This window comes from Lampetra fluviatilis, chromosome 29 (genome assembly GCF_964198595.1).
Source record: "Lampetra fluviatilis chromosome 29, kcLamFluv1.1, whole genome shotgun sequence".
NCBI lineage: Eukaryota > Metazoa > Chordata > Hyperoartia > Petromyzontiformes > Petromyzontidae > Lampetra > Lampetra fluviatilis.
Window position 1 is genome coordinate 3,372,981 of NC_136303.1, and position 15,910 is coordinate 3,388,890.

The 15,910-nt window shown below is 54.5% G+C and overlaps 1 protein-coding gene across 2 annotated transcripts in view; it reads right to left on the minus strand.

The window, feature by feature from the left end:
- The window catches only part of LOC144942952 (uncharacterized), a 73,948-nt gene extending 60,816 nt beyond the window's left edge, over nucleotides 1-13,132 (minus strand). For both annotated transcript variants that reach the window (XM_078870014.1, XM_078870013.1), the window contains exon 1: nucleotides 12,334-13,132. In XM_078870014.1, coding sequence (XP_078726140.1) covers nucleotides 12,334-12,397 — 64 coding nt within the window. In that variant the 5' untranslated portion in view covers nucleotides 12,398-13,132. The remainder of the gene's footprint in view (nucleotides 1-12,333) is intronic.
- Nucleotides 13,133-15,910: the final 2,778 nt, after the last annotated feature.

Sequence of the window (15,910 nt, forward strand, 5' to 3'; positions counted from 1 at the left end):
GGGGAGGGGGGAGGGGGGGAGAGGGAGGGGGGAGGGAGGGGGAGAGGGAGGGGGCACTGAAAGCGGGAGACGTCGAGCATTGATAAAAATAGATTATCCTTCGCCAGAGATGGGGGGGGGCATGGGGGAAAGGGGTGTGTAGGGGGGCATGGAGGGAGGGGGGGGCATGGGGGTGGTGAGTGGGGGGTGGGGGGGCATGGGGGGAGGGGGGCATGGGGGTGGTGAGTGAGGGGTGAGGGGGCATGGAGGGAGGGGGGGCATGGGGGTGGTGAGTGGGGGGTGGGGGGCATGGGGGAGGGGGGGCGTAGGGGGAGCGTGGGGGGTGGGGGGTGAGGAGTGGGGGAGGGGGGCATGGGGGGGGAGGGGAGGCGTGGGGGGGTGGGGGGCATGGAGGGTTGGGGGCATGGGGGGAGGGGGGGGGCGTGGGGGTGGGGAGTGGGGGCGGGGGGCATGCTAAAGGAAGGCGAAGAAACGGGCAGCAGGAGGTGGTGGTGATGATGATGGTGTTGGCCGCTTTGACGATGGTGGTGATGATGTCCTGGGGGATGGTGGCTATTTGAAGACTCCTGCTCCAGAAATAAGACGGGCATGGCGAGAGAGAGAGAGAAAGTGACTCGAAACTGCGAGCTAAGAGGCTCGTCGAGTTATTGTTATCCTTACCCTCTAACCCCCGATTAGCCCGGCTGGCCTGAGCACGGTGCGAAAGAAGTTCAACTTACATCCATACATGTACACAGAGTGGACACGCTAGCAACCCGCCCGCCCGCTGGGTTCTTGCGACTCCGCACGGAGGAGAATTTTTTTTCTCGAGTGTGAACGATTCGATGACAAATTTAAATAAACATAAAATGCGTGCGAGATTGTGGAGCAAAGTGATTAATAATAATTATTATCGACGGAAACTATCCGTTTATATATATATAACGTACACAAAACAAACAAACTAACAAACAAAAATGAGTGTACAACACATTCCTGTGGAGGGAGCTGGTAGGAACGTTGGGTTGCTCGGTGAATGGCCTGCAGGGTCAACGGCGGCGTGGTGTATTCCGCAAATATGCCCGACTGTGAGGGTGGGCACAAAACCGGCGTGAGTAGGTTAAACGTTGAGTTTTATAAGGGCACCACGGAGGTGACCAGCCCCTCCCCACCCAGCCCACCCCTACCACCCCACACCACCCCCAGCCCCACCCTCCCCACCCAGCCCCCTCCCCACCCTCCCCACCCAGCCCCTCCCCACTCTCCCCACCCTCCCCACCCAGCCCCTCCCCAGCCCCACCCTCCCTACCCAGCCCCTCCCCACCCTCCCCTCCCCACCCAGCCCCTCCCCACTATTCCCACCCTCTCCACCCTCCCCACCCAGCCCCTCCCCACTCTCCCCACTCTCGCCCCACCCTCCCCACCCAGCCCCTCACCCAGCCCCACCCTCCCTACCCAGCCCCTCCCCACCCTCCCTTCCCCACCAGCCCCTCCCTCCCACCCAGCCCCTCCCTGCACGACGGACGCAATAATCCCATGTGGGCTGGTGCAACCGGAGGTTCCTACCAGGATAACACATTGGCGTCCTCGTGTTGAGAACACACACTAATGACGACTTAGGTTCGTATCGTGGAGTGTGTCTTACACAACCCAGCAGCCGCAACAGCTCCTGGCACGGCAGTGCATCGTTTAGAGCAGACATCGTCTCCAACTCTGCAACCGGCTTCTACATGGAGAGTTCTCATCAGCAGGGAGAGGCGTGAGTCAATGGATGCCGGTGAACGGACAGATGTTGTTGTCGGTGAAGAGGCCCTTCTCTTGCCTCAATGAGACCCTCTCGCCTGGTGCGATAAAGAACTTGAACTTGGTCATTTCACAACAAAGGCAGGGGCAGATGCGAGTCGCACAGAGACAAAGATCCCCCGTATAGTCTTAAAACAGACTGCTGGGGCAAGTGCTGATAGCGAGCACCTATGAAGACCGGCAATGTGGCACACGAGGGGGTGGGTGGTCAGCACCACGCCCGACCGCCTTTGTCTCCCCAGTGACGATGTTTACACACGGCGCCCGCAGGTACTCTTTTGATGCTGAGTCAAAACATAAATCAAAGATCCTCCGTGTAGCCTTAACAGACTGCTGGGGGCAAGTGCTGTTAGCGAGTGATTCCTATGATGACCGGCACTGTGGCACACGAGGGGGTGGGTGGCCAGCACCACGCCCGTCCGGCCGCCGATGACAACTTTGATATTGTTGAGTGCGTCGTGTTAAAACAATCATCAGGCGCGTCAGGCGAGGACTGGAGTTTGGGAAAACCTGGCAAAGCAGGCGACGTTTCGGGCAACGGTCCCTTCCGTCGCAGCACGCAACAACAACAACTTCCAATCGTGCAAAGTTTCGTATCGAAGCGTCGTGATATGTTATTTGTGTTTCAATTTATTTTTCTACCCACGTGACTTTACCGAAAGAACCAAAGAGTATGGATTCCCGCAGTCACGAAAGCTTCGAATCTAGATTTTTTTTTTCGTACGGAGGTCTAATTATTTCGTACCAAAAAAAATAATAATGATATATAACATCCGGAAATTGGGAACGCATCCCTGCAGTCGACGTACGCGTGTGGAACTACGTCCTTGTGTGTGTCCGTACGTACGGCGCGTGTGAACACGTGCCAGGCGCTGCTCTTCACGCTCAGCTATGCGTGGCACGTGTGCAATGGAGTGAAAGTCAGGCACGCGAATGTCCCCTCCTCATACTCCTCCTCCACGTGCACGCGTGCGTACAAAGGTAAAGACAAAGATCCCCCGTGTGGCCTGTCAGACTGGAGGGGCAAGCGCTGTTAGTTAGCGAGGCCGGCACGGCATACGAGGGGGTGGGTGGCCAACGTCACGCCCGGCCGCCTTTGTCTCTTTAGTGGATATGTTTACACACCGCACCAGGCACTCATTTGAGGCCGAGTCGACCTAGGGGAGGCGCAGGACCGGTTCAGATAATCGTCACTGGGTGTTGGCCCTGGGCGGGAATCGAACCCGGGTGGCCAGGTTCGTAGCGCTAACCGCTGCACCACCGCTCCCCACGTACACACAATCACACACACACACAATAACACACACACACAATCACACACACACAATCACACACACAATCACACACACAATCACACACACACAATCACACACACACAATTAAACCACACACACACAATCACACACACACACATAATCACACACACACAATCACACACACATAATCACACACACACAATCACACACACACACGCACGCGCGCGCATGCCCACACGCACACACAGACGTCCCTCTGCAGCGGTGTTCTTCGCTCGCGACGGGTCCGCCGGTTGCCCCCGTGTATGTCAGAATCAGAATATGTATGCACAGCGGAGGAATTCGATGAGCTATAAAGCTCTATCGCGCAGATGTCCAGCAGGGGCGGGGGAAGGACAACAAACTAAACGCATGAAAGCAGTTCTAAAGAAATGCGTTTTCAAACTTGATCATTTCAAAGTTGCACGGCTCCGGCGGTTTCCTAATATATCGGTAATGGAAGAACGTTCCAGACGGCCGCAGAAGCAGTGCATCTGAAAAGCGGTGACCGCCGTATTTTTTTTTCGCCGTCTTTGTTTGACAGGTGAAACAGAAGCTGCTACCGCCGCTGCCGCTGCTGCTGCGTGGATGATGAGCGCCGGAGTGTCGCGTGATGATTGTTTACGGCTCCGTGACGAGTTCTTCTTCTCCGCCCTCCTCTTCATTTCCACGGACATCCCGCGCCTCCGTCAGCTCCTCCAGCAACCCGGCCCTCGGCCCGCCTCTCATTGTTATCACCCCTTCCGCCCTTCCTCCTGCTGCTGCATCCTCATCCTCGAAGAAGAACGCCGTCCCAACGCGCCGCTTCTCCACCCTTCTGATCGTTCAAGATGTCTACAATCGGATCTTCCCCTTCTCTGCCCGGCTGCTCACTGAAGGCATCCTCCTCCGACCCACTCCGTCCTCCCTCGGCGTCCCGCATTCCCGCTCCGCACCACCCTCTCGACTCTCTCTCTCTCTGTCTCTCATCTCTCCAATGTTTCATTTTACGATCAGAGGAAACAAGAAGATGCTCGGTGTAGTCGGCACTTTGCTTCGTTCATCATTTAGTTTTTTTTGTAATTCTTTGCTCCTCTCTCATTTCTCTCATCAACCGTTGGTCGACGTCTGCGGTATGAGTTGGACGCGGGTGGAGTAGCAACGACATCGTCCGTCCAGCCGGTGCAGCCATCGGTCAGGTGGGGGGGGGGGGCTCCAGTGCTGTTGACATGAAATCTCAGGGCTACTTGTCAAAAGGGGGGCCTACAAGCCGTAGCTTTGGCGGGGGTGGGGGGCAGGCACCCACTTCCCCCAAAGCTCGTCACGCGACAGGGTGGATGACATCAGGCGTCATCGACGTGAATCGTCACGGCTGATCTCACAATCGCTTCTACGGATACAGACCCCTCCCCTCCCCGCCCAAGTCAGGTGGCTGCTCTGCTCTCTCGCGGTGTCAACTGGTTGAACAAATACACTCGACTTCACTTGCATATTGACAATCTCCCGCTATGAGTGGTGGTGTGCGTGGCCACCACCACCGCCACCACCAAACACAAAAAACAATAAGTAATATTTAAAAAAACTTTTAAAAAACACGCTTTCATGAAATGTACCGTACTCGTAATGGCAGAACTCCACGACTCCAGGAAGTGGCCCCGAAGCTTGTCATAACGTAATGGGCCGTGGTGATTTACAGCCAACGTCAGTTGAGCGTGGACAATTAGACCCAAGCCGAAACATAACTTTTAAAAAATAACGTTTCAATGTTTTTTTAATAGAATATAGTATTGTCATCAGTATGACATAAGTATACCAAGTTTGCAGTCGGTATCACATTGGGTAGTGGGTTAAAATTGAGTTCCAAAATTTGAAAATACGACACCAACAACAGACAGAGTGAGTTCATAAAAAAAATCGTGTCAAAAAAAGGATCCCCCGTATAACCTCAACAGACTGTTGGGGCAAGTGCTGTTGGCGAGCGCCTTGTGAAGGTGCAGAACGGCACACGAAGGGGCTGGCTGGCTGGCCATGACTCGTTCAGATAATCGTCACTGGTGGTTGGCGCTGAGCAATATTCTAGCTCAAGGTTCTTACATAGTCCGCGCTAACCACGACACGACCGCTCTGCCCAGTCGACTGAGCCCCGAATGAGTACCTGGTGCGTTGTGAAAAAACATCGCCACTCGGGAGACAAAGGCGGTTGGGCGTGGTGTCGGCCACCCACCCCCATCGTGTGCTGTGCCGGCCTTCGTAGGTGCTCGCTAACAGCACTTGCCCCAACAGTCTCTTCAGGCTACGCGGGGGATCTATGTCTTTTGTGTTGGGTGGTGGTGGAGGCACACACAACGCCACTCGTACTGGGAGATTTCCATACACAAACAGAGACAAAGATCCCCCGTGTAGCCTGAACAGACTGTAGGGGCAAGTGCTGTTAGCGAGTACCTATGAAGAACGGCACGGCACACGCGCGGGGTGGGTGACCAGCACCACGCCCGACCACCTTTGTCTACCCAGTGGCGATGTTTTTACACACCGCACAAAGTATTCATTTGATGCTGAGTCGACCTAGGGGAGGCCCAGTACCGGTTCAGATAATCGCCACGAGTGTTGGCCGTGAGCGGGAATCGAACTCGCCTGGCCGGGTTCGTAGGGCAGCGTAGCGCTAACCGCTGCACCACCGCTCTATGCACATAACCGCACGCACAGACAGACTCAGCTATACAACGACACACATCAGCAAAGCCAAGACACACACACACTCTCAATGACACAGACACGCACACATGATTCTAGATTTGAAGCTTTCGTGACTGCAAGGATTCATATTCTTAGGTTTTTTCGGTAAAGTCACGTAGGTAAAAAAATTAAAATTAATAAAAGTAAAATAAAAATAAAATAAAAATCACGACGTTTCGGAGGCAACACAATCTTCCGTCTTCAGGCTCCTCCCACCCTCAACCAGTATATATACAAATACTGTGTTCTTGGAATTTCTCTTACTTGATACAGCAATCGTGCTGTGACGGTTCCACCTGAAGACGGAAGCTTGTGTTGCCTCCGAAACGTCGTGATTTTTTATTTTATTTTACTTTTATTAATTTTAATTTTTTACCTACGTGACTTTACCGAAAGAATACGCACACATGACCTCACTTTAATGCTACCAGTCTAGTCTGACCTTGGTCCAACAGAGCCGTTCTGCACGTAACCCCAAGGGCCTCGCACGTATGGGTTCGAGTCCAATGCTGAGTTTCTGTCAGATGTTCGACCAAGATCTGACGACTCACGCGCCCTCTGGCTCTCGGGTCGAAGGTCAAACATCGCCTCGCGCACCGTGCACACGCGGACACGCCACAAAGACAAAGGTGCCCCCCCCCGTGTAGCCTCAACATACTGTTTGGGCAAGTGCTGTTAGCGAGTAGCACCTGTGAAGGCGGCCGCGGCAAACGGGGGTGGCCAGCACCTCGTGGCGATGTTTACACATCGCAAACCTGCGGACTCATTTGAGGCTGAGTCGACCTAGGGGAGGCCCAGGCCCGGTTCGGTTAATCGTCACCGGTGTTTGCTGCGAGTCGCCGGGTTCGTATCGCAGCGCGCTAGCCACTACGCTACCGCTCCCCACACACATACACAGCACACACACGCGCACACACATTCTCTCTCACACACTGTGGTCTATTTTTAGCCACGGATCGTGATGCGTCAGCAGAAAAAAAGGGCTTCGATTGATAGAACGCCGCACAATCTGCAGGCATCGCACTCACCGGCGCTCATCGCCAGACGCGACAGAGACGACGACGTTGTTATATTACAGACTACCAGGTTGGAGGGGATGGGGCAGAGATTAGTGCACTACATGATGAATGAACCACGCAAACCTGAGTTGGATTCCCAGCCACGGCTAACATCGCTGGCGAGTGATGTATAATAGATACATAGAAATAAACCCGCGCTCGCTCGCTCTCTCCCCCCACCCCTCTCTCTCTCTCTGTGAGCCACCTTTCACCACGGCTACTGATGAAGGTGCAATCGTAGTCGAGGCAGGTGGAGCGGTGGGCGCAGCGGATAATCGCGACGCACTTTTGAGACCCGGCAAAGCCGCATTCGATTCCCAGCCAGGGCGGCTGCCATCAGTGGCGAGTTTGCTGCACGGAGCGGTCCTGGACTCTCATGCACCGAACACTTTTGCCAAACCCGCACCGAGCGGCATGAAGGTCGAGTCGCCCTCTCGACCGACTCGGCGTGCCGGTGGCCTTCATCCAGCAGTGGATTGACAGAGGGCTGTGCCTCGGATGCGATGTAGGATCTCGACAGGTACGATGTTGGTGTCAGCGCGGGTTCTGTGAAGTTGTCCCGTGTGAAATAACCGGGCAACTGGCGAAACGGGATCACCATGAACACACACAGACAAAGATCCCCCGTATAGCCTTAACAGACTGTCAGGGCAAGTGCTGTTAGCGAGCATCTACCCTGCCCGACCGCCTTTGTCTCCCCCAGTGGCGATGTTTACACACCGCACCAGATACTCATTTGAGACATGAGTAGACCTAGGGGAGGCCCAGGATCGGTTCAGACAATCGTCACCGGTGTTGGCCGTGAGCGGGAATCGAACCCGGGTGGTCGGGTTCATAGCGCAATGCGCTAACCGCTACACCACCGCTCATGAACACACACACGCACACACACACACGCACACACAACATCCATACATCTAAAATGTAGCTCATGCCTCCGGTAAATCACGTGACTTGTGCTTGGCCACTCCCCTTACAATTTTAGCCCCTCCCACTGTGAAAACAGACGCCGCTCCGCGCAGCAGCAGCATCGAGGCCTTCCCTGATGCAGCCTCTCCCCCTTGCTCCCTCTCCTCATCTCACCCCTTTGCTCCCGAATTCCCTTTCCTTTGCCATCCTTTTTTTCTCATGACACTCCTCCCCCCACCGCCTATCACCCCTCTCCCATTCTCCTGGCTCTTTACCCGTCGCAGTAAAAACCCTCGGCTCGACTCCCGGCGCCGCTGGTGTAGCCACGGGTACAGAGCCATTGCTGGTCAAAATATTAACCTGCAGCGCGTGTAACACACGCAGTCGCGTTACCGTTGCTGTACGTACAGACATCTTAGCACGACCACCAACCCACCCAAGGCTGCACGTGAACACAAAGACAAAGGTCCCCCGTATAGCCTTAGCAGACTGTTGGTACAAAGACAAAAATCCCCCGTATAGCCTTAACAGAGTGTTGCTACACAGGCAAAGATCCCCCGTATAGCCTTAACAGACTGTTGGTACAAAGACAAAGATCCCCCGTATAGCCTTAACAGACTGTTGGTACAAATATAAAGATTCCCCGTATAGCTTTAGCAGACTGTTGGTACAAAGACAAAGATCCCCCGTATAGCCTTAACAAAGTGTTGGTACAAAGGCAAAGATCCCCCGTAATGCCTTAACGGAGTGTTGGGGCAAGTGCTGCTAGCGAGTATCACCCGCGAATGCCGGCACGGCGCACGTGGGGGCGGTGGGTGGCCAGCAACCACGCCCGGCCGCCTTTGTCTCCCCAGTACACGTGCATTGCTTTACGGTGTCAACGCATCCGTTTCGACACGTGCCACGTAACGCGATCAGTTGTGCACATACACACACCAGCACGTACACACACACTGCACGTACACACTGCACGTACACACACTTTGCATGTACACACACCTTGCACACACACTGCACGTAGACACACACTGCACGTACACACACACTGCACGTACACACACCTTGTACACACACTTTGCATATACACACACCTTGCACACACACTGCACGTAGACACACACTGCACGTACACACACACTGCACGTACACACACCTTGCACACACACTGCACGTACACACTGCACGTACACACACACTGCACGTACACACACTGCACGTACACACACCCTGCACGTACACACACACTGCACGTACACACACTGCACGTACACACACCTTGCACGTACACACACTACACGTACACACACCCTGCACGTACACACACACTGCACGTACACACACCCTGCACGTGCACACACCTTGCACGTACACACACACTGCACGTACACACACACTGCACGTACACACACCCTGCACGTACACACACACTGCACGTACACACACACTGCACGTACACACACCTTGCACGTAGACACACACTGCACGTACACACACACTGCACGTACACACACACTGCACGTAGACACACACTGCACGTACACACACACTGCACGTACACACACACTGCACGTACACACACACTGCACGTACACACACCTTGCACGTAGACACACACTGCACGTACACACACACTGCACGTACACACACACTGCACGTACACACACACTGCACGTACACACACATTGCACGTACACACACACTGCACGTACACACACACTGCACGTACACACACACTGCACGTACACACACCTTGCACGTACACACACACTGCACGTACACACACACTGCACGTACACACACACTGCACGTACACACACACTGCACGTACACACACACTGCACGTACACACACATTGCACGTACACACACACTGCACGTACACACTGCACGTACACACACACTGCACGTACACACACATTGCACGTACACACACACTGCACGTACACACTGCACGTACACACACACTGCACGTACACACACACTGCACGTACACACACTGCACGTACACACACCCTGCACGTACACACACCTTGCACGTACACACACACTGCACGTACACACACCCTGCACGTGCACACACCTTGCACGTACACACACACTGCACGTACACACTGCACGTACACACACACTGCACGTACACACACCCTGCACGTACACACACCTTGCACGTACACACACACTGCACGTACACACACCTTGCACGTACACACACCTTGCACGTACACACACACTGCACGTACACACTGCACGTACACACACACTGCACGTACACACACCCTGCACGTACACACACCTTGCACGTACACACACACTGCACGTACACACACACTGCACGTACACACACCTTGCACGTACACACACACTGCACGTACACACACCCTGCACGTGCACACACCTTGCACGTACACACACACTGCACGTACACACACCCTGCACGTACACACACACTGCACGTACACACACACTGCACGTACACACACCCTGCACGTGCACACACCTTGCACGTACACACACCCTGCACGTACACACACCTTGCACGATGACTTGCATGTTGGGATATATCAAACGATGCACTCGTTGGTTTATTATTGTTATTATAGATGTACACATCGTCTGAAGGCGTATGGACAGCCGTACGGACACATACAGGCGCATTGTCTAACGACGACCTGTTCACGCATCCGTGCACGTCGCCAAAGGTGGTGAAGTATGGTCAAAAGTAGCAACGAAGACCCGACACGGCACGGCGAAGGCCCTTATCCCAGCAGGTGTTGTTGGCAGCAGCAGCAACAACAACAACAACACAAACTATAATCGGGAGCTCCGCGTGAACCCTCAAGAGACTAGGTCGACTCAACCTCAAATGAGTACCTGGTGCGGTGTGTAAACCATCGCCACTCGGGAAGACAAAGGCGGCCGGGCGTGGTGCTGGCCACCCCTACCACGTGTGCCGTGCCGGCCTTCGTGGGTGTTACTCGCTAACAGCACTTGCCCCCAAAGCTCCGTTGAGGCTACACGGGGGGTCTTTGTCTTGGTCCCATGAGATTATACACGCAGCCATAAATACCCACAGCGTGTAACCGCTGGGCAGACACTCGCCTGCATGGGGCACGTGGTCTGTCAGTGTTAATGATCATTGTGACGGTGGTGACTGACGGTGATGATCTGGATGTGTTTGGATTACGTTGCAAACTGCCGTCAACACAGTCGCTCTCAAAGTTTTATGTGACAAAGACAAAGATCCCCCCCCCCCGTGTAGCCTGGGCATAATGTTGGGGCAAGTGCTGTTCGCGAGCACCTATGAAGGCCGGAACGGCACACGAGGGGGTGGGTGGCCAGCACCACGCCGGGCCGCCTTTGTCTCCCTAGTGGCGATGTTTACACACCGCATCAGGTACTCATTTGAGGCTGAGTCGACCTAGTCGAGGCCCAGGACTCGTTCAGATAATCGTCACTCGGTGTTGGTGGCCGTGAGCGGGAATCGAACTCGCCTCGCCGCACACAACGCACACCAACACACACACGTTCAAGTACGGACACACGTACAGTGGTACACTCACAGCCACACACTCGCACGGACACATACTGACACACACACACTTGTACAATCGGACACACGCACCGGCAGAGACACAAGCACAAACACACACACACACGATCAGACGTCCACACGATCACACAAGCAAGTACACTGGACACTAACGCATCTATTCGCTAACACACGCACACACAAACGCACTGACACACACGCAGTGACACACACACACGCACTGACACACACGCAGTGACACACACAAATGCACTTACACACACAACAACAACAACCGCCATTCGCCACTAAGTGGCGGTGACGTCACCACGACGCTTGTGCCAGGCCATGTGCACCCTGAGGCCACGTGAAGTGTCGAACGCCCGCTGGCAGGAGGTCACGGGGCAGACCCAGGTGCCACGGGTCGACTGACCGAGATGACCGAGATGACTGGCTGATGCACCACCTGTGCCCCCTACTGTGCCAACTTGCTGTGCTTTAGCCACCCGGCGCTCTGCTCGTTGTTGTGAGCGTCGCTCCTCCGCCCTCCGTTGTTGTTGGAGGGCGACTGCCTCCAACTGCCCAGTAGCGTCCTTCACGAGCCTCCTCCACTGAGGCCGATCTTGACACCGCTGGTACCAGTCATCGGCAAGTCCACTCAGCTCCACGTCCTCCTGTACCACATCACTCCATCTCTTCTCTAGCCCGTGCCGCGCCCGTTTAGCCCCCTCGATCCGGCCGAACTTACACACACACATACTAAAACACACACATGCACGTGCGCACAAATGCAATGACACGCACACACAAACGCACGGACACACAAAGATAAAGATCCCCCGTATAGCCTTAACAGACTGTAGGGGCAAGTGCTGTTAGCGAGCACTGACACACACGCAGCGACGCACACAAATGCACTTACACACACACATACTAAAACACACAAATGCACGTGCACACCTATGCAGTGACACACAGACGCACCGACACACACAAATGCAATAACACACACACACACACAAACGCACCAACACACACACACGTACCTGCAATTGCAAGCAACAGCAGCAGCAGCTCCTCGCCAGACAGATGATGCATCTCTCTGTCCATCGCCTCTCGCAAAAAAAAAAGAAAAGAAATCCACGGTTCGATCCCGGGCACCGGGTCACACCAGCTGCGTCTCTTCCTCCTCCTCCTTGACCTTCCTCCGCGTCCCCAGCACCGTCAGCGCGTCGATCCGCTTCGACGCAAAAGACAAAATAAAAATCCCCTCCTACAGGCCCGATCTGCTCACGACCCTCGCTACCGTCCACGACCTTCTCGCGATTACGCGGCAACCCACCGCCACCACCACCACCGCCACCAATAACGTATCAACTGCAGTGCAATCCCTATCACTCTCTCTCTCTCTGCTACCGCTGCTGCTGCTGCTGCATTACGCGTTCCTCTGTGCAGCGCGCTCCGTGTGTATTTGCTGTCACGTGAAGGGCAGGTTACGTGTGACAATGCGCAAAGACGACGCACGTGCGTGTGACAGTGCGGATGCTGCGTGTGTCGGTCTGTGTGTCTCTGTGCGTGTGTGTGTGTCTCTGTGTGTGTGTGTCTCTCTCTCGCTGTGTGTGTGTGTCTCTCTCGCTGTGTGTGTGTGTCTCTCTCGCTGTGCGTCTGTGTGTCTATCCCTCTGTGTGTGTGTGTCTCTCACTGTGTGTGTGTCTCTCGCTGTGCGCGCGTGTGTGTGTCTCTCTCTATCTCTCGTGTTACTATGCGCGTGTGTGCTTGTCTCTCTCGCTACCTCTCTCTGTGTGTGTTTTCTTGCCTGTCGCTCTGCTGCGGCCGTCTAGCGAATTGAACTCGGAGGCAGCGGTGATGCTGATGAGAGGGAGAGAGAGGGGGAGAGAGCAGAGGAGGGCGTGGAGAGGGAGGGAGGCGATGGGGGAAGGGAGGGTGGATGTGTGCGTGTGCGTGTGTGCGGTGGTTGTGTGCGGTGTGTAAACATCGCCACTAGGGGAGACAAAGGCGGCCGGGCGTGGTTGCCGGCAACCCACACCCCCCTCGTGCGCCGCTCCAGACTTAATATTTAACTGCTCGCTATCAGCACTTGCCTCAAAAATATGGTGAGGCTATACGGGTGATATTTGTCTTTGCGGTGGATATGTGCAGTTTGTAACCATCGCCACTGGGGAGACAAAGGCGGCCGGGCGTGGTGCTAGCCACCCCACTCCCTCCGGTGGCGTTCCAGCCTTCATAGGTGCTACTCGCTCATCGCACTTGCCCCACAGGTCTGTTTAGGCTATATGGGGGATCTTTGTCTTTGTGTGTGTGTGTGAAGTTGGTTGTGAGTGTGCGCGTGTCCATGTGAGTGCACGTGTTCGTGGGGAGCGGTGGCGCAGTGGTGAGCGCGCTCGCGCTCCGAATCCCGGTCCACCCAAGTTCGATCCCCGGCTCACGGTCAACGCCAGTGACGCTCATCATCGGTGAGCGTCACTGGCGCTTGCCTCAACAGTCCATCGCGGCTGTACGGGGCAGCTTTGCCTTTGTGCGCGCGTGAGGTCGCGCGCGTGAGGGAGATAGCTGAGAATGAGATCTGATACGCGATCCCTGTGCATTTCCCGCATAGGGGCCGTCCATAAATGACGTCACGCGATTTTGGACGATTTTTGACCCCCCCCTCAAATATGACTTCACAAAGCTCTCCCCCTCCCCCCCCAAAACCATAAAACATGCTTCGAATCGCTTTAAATTATTGTCATTGTAGTGCGTATTTAATGTGGCGCTGCACTCTGATGTTTTAGGAGAAAACATTTATTAAAAAGTCTATTTAATTAAGTAGAACGTGTTGTCTATATTTATTTAAAGTTGCGCATTTTGTTGTGACGTCACATCTCTCCAACCCCCCCCACCCCCTCTCGTCACACATCGTCACAAATGTCTGACCCCCCCACCCAGGTGCGTGACGTCATTTATGGACGGCCCCATATTGTACGTACGTTGAACTTCTTCCGCACCGTACGTAGCCCAAACGGTGCCAACAATTTATAACGAAGGTTTTTTTTTTGGGGGGGGGGGGGAGTGGGGGTGTTGGATCGCGTAAGTACGAATGTTGTGTCGTAACGCTCCAAAGCTCCACCACCCGACAGAGCCAGGCATGTCTGTCGCCCAGTTACCACTTCAGGCCAAATATACGGAACAATAAATTTCGATTTAAAGTTTTCGTGACTGCAGGGATTCATCTTATTGGTTCTTTCGGTAAAGTCACGTAGAATGGAAGTAATAAAATAATGAAATAAAACATAATAAAATAATATAATAAAAAAAGAAAATAAAATAATATAATTATTTTACTATGTTTACATTTTATTATGTTATAATTTCCATTCTACGTGACTTTACCTTAAAGAACCAAGAATACGGAACATTTACAGTTTGAAAACGACGTCTCGCTGGTCATCACGTTCAGCATCATCGGGCGATTTGCCATAATCCACCATAATATTGGTCGCGAAATCCATGCGTGGTTAACCGTGCGAATAGTATTAACATTAAGCCCCCACCCCCCTCTCCTTAAACTCCTTCATTTCTACTCTCAAGGCACTCCTCACCTCTGCTCCCTCGCCCATTCGCCTCTCTCTACCCTCCCCTGTCGCCCTTTCGCGACCTCCCACCCCCCCCCAGCCATTCACCTAAAGCGCCTCGCCAATGGAATTCCGACGTCGTAGTGAGGTCGTGAACTTCAGATCGGGCCGTTCGCAGGCCGGCCACCTCGTGGTCCGGTCGAATGTGTCGGGCCCTCCACCACCCGGCACAGACGTAGACCGTCGGCCGTACAACCGAATGTTGTGAGAATTGTTCTTCATCCGGTGAAGAAGAGCTTTATAGATCATCGCATTTCCTCCGGTGTGAATGCGCTCTGATTACGCCGCGTGGATTTGCTGAGCGGTGGAGGGTTACGCGAGTGGTGGCGGAGTGGTTAGCGATGTGCACTGCAGTGGCGATGATCTGAACCGATCCAGGGCCTGCTCCCCTAGGCCGACTCAGCCTCGAATGAGTTAAATTAGCCCGGTGCGGTGTGCGAACATACCCCGAATGGGGAGACAAAGGCGGCCGGGCGTGGTTGTTGTCGTGTATGCCCTGCCGGCCGCCTTCATAGAGCGCTACTATCTATCAGCACTCGCCCGAACAGTCTGCCCAGGCTATGTGGGGGAGCTTTAGCTTTGTCTTTGTGTGTCTGCGCTCCGACGCGCCTCCAGCGCCCCCTCGCTGCTCCGTCGCTCGCATCGCGCCCCGCGTCTCGTCGCTGCGCTGAGGCTTTGCGAGTTTTCCAGCTTAGAACACAAAACAATACACCGGTCCTGTAGTGGTAGTAACAGTAATAACGACGACGTACAAGGACTGACACGTGTCGAGCCATCAGAGACGCCGGGTATGATGTTATAGAGACGTCGCAGACGTTGGAGAGACGTGGGGGAGATAGCAGAGATGTGGGGGAGATAGCAGAGACGTGTGGGAGACGTGTGGGAGACGTGGGGGGGGGAGAGATGAGAGACGTGGGGAGACGTGGGGGGAGATGAGAGACGTGGGGGAGAGATGATGGAGACGTGGGGGGGGGGGGAGACGGGAGCGAGG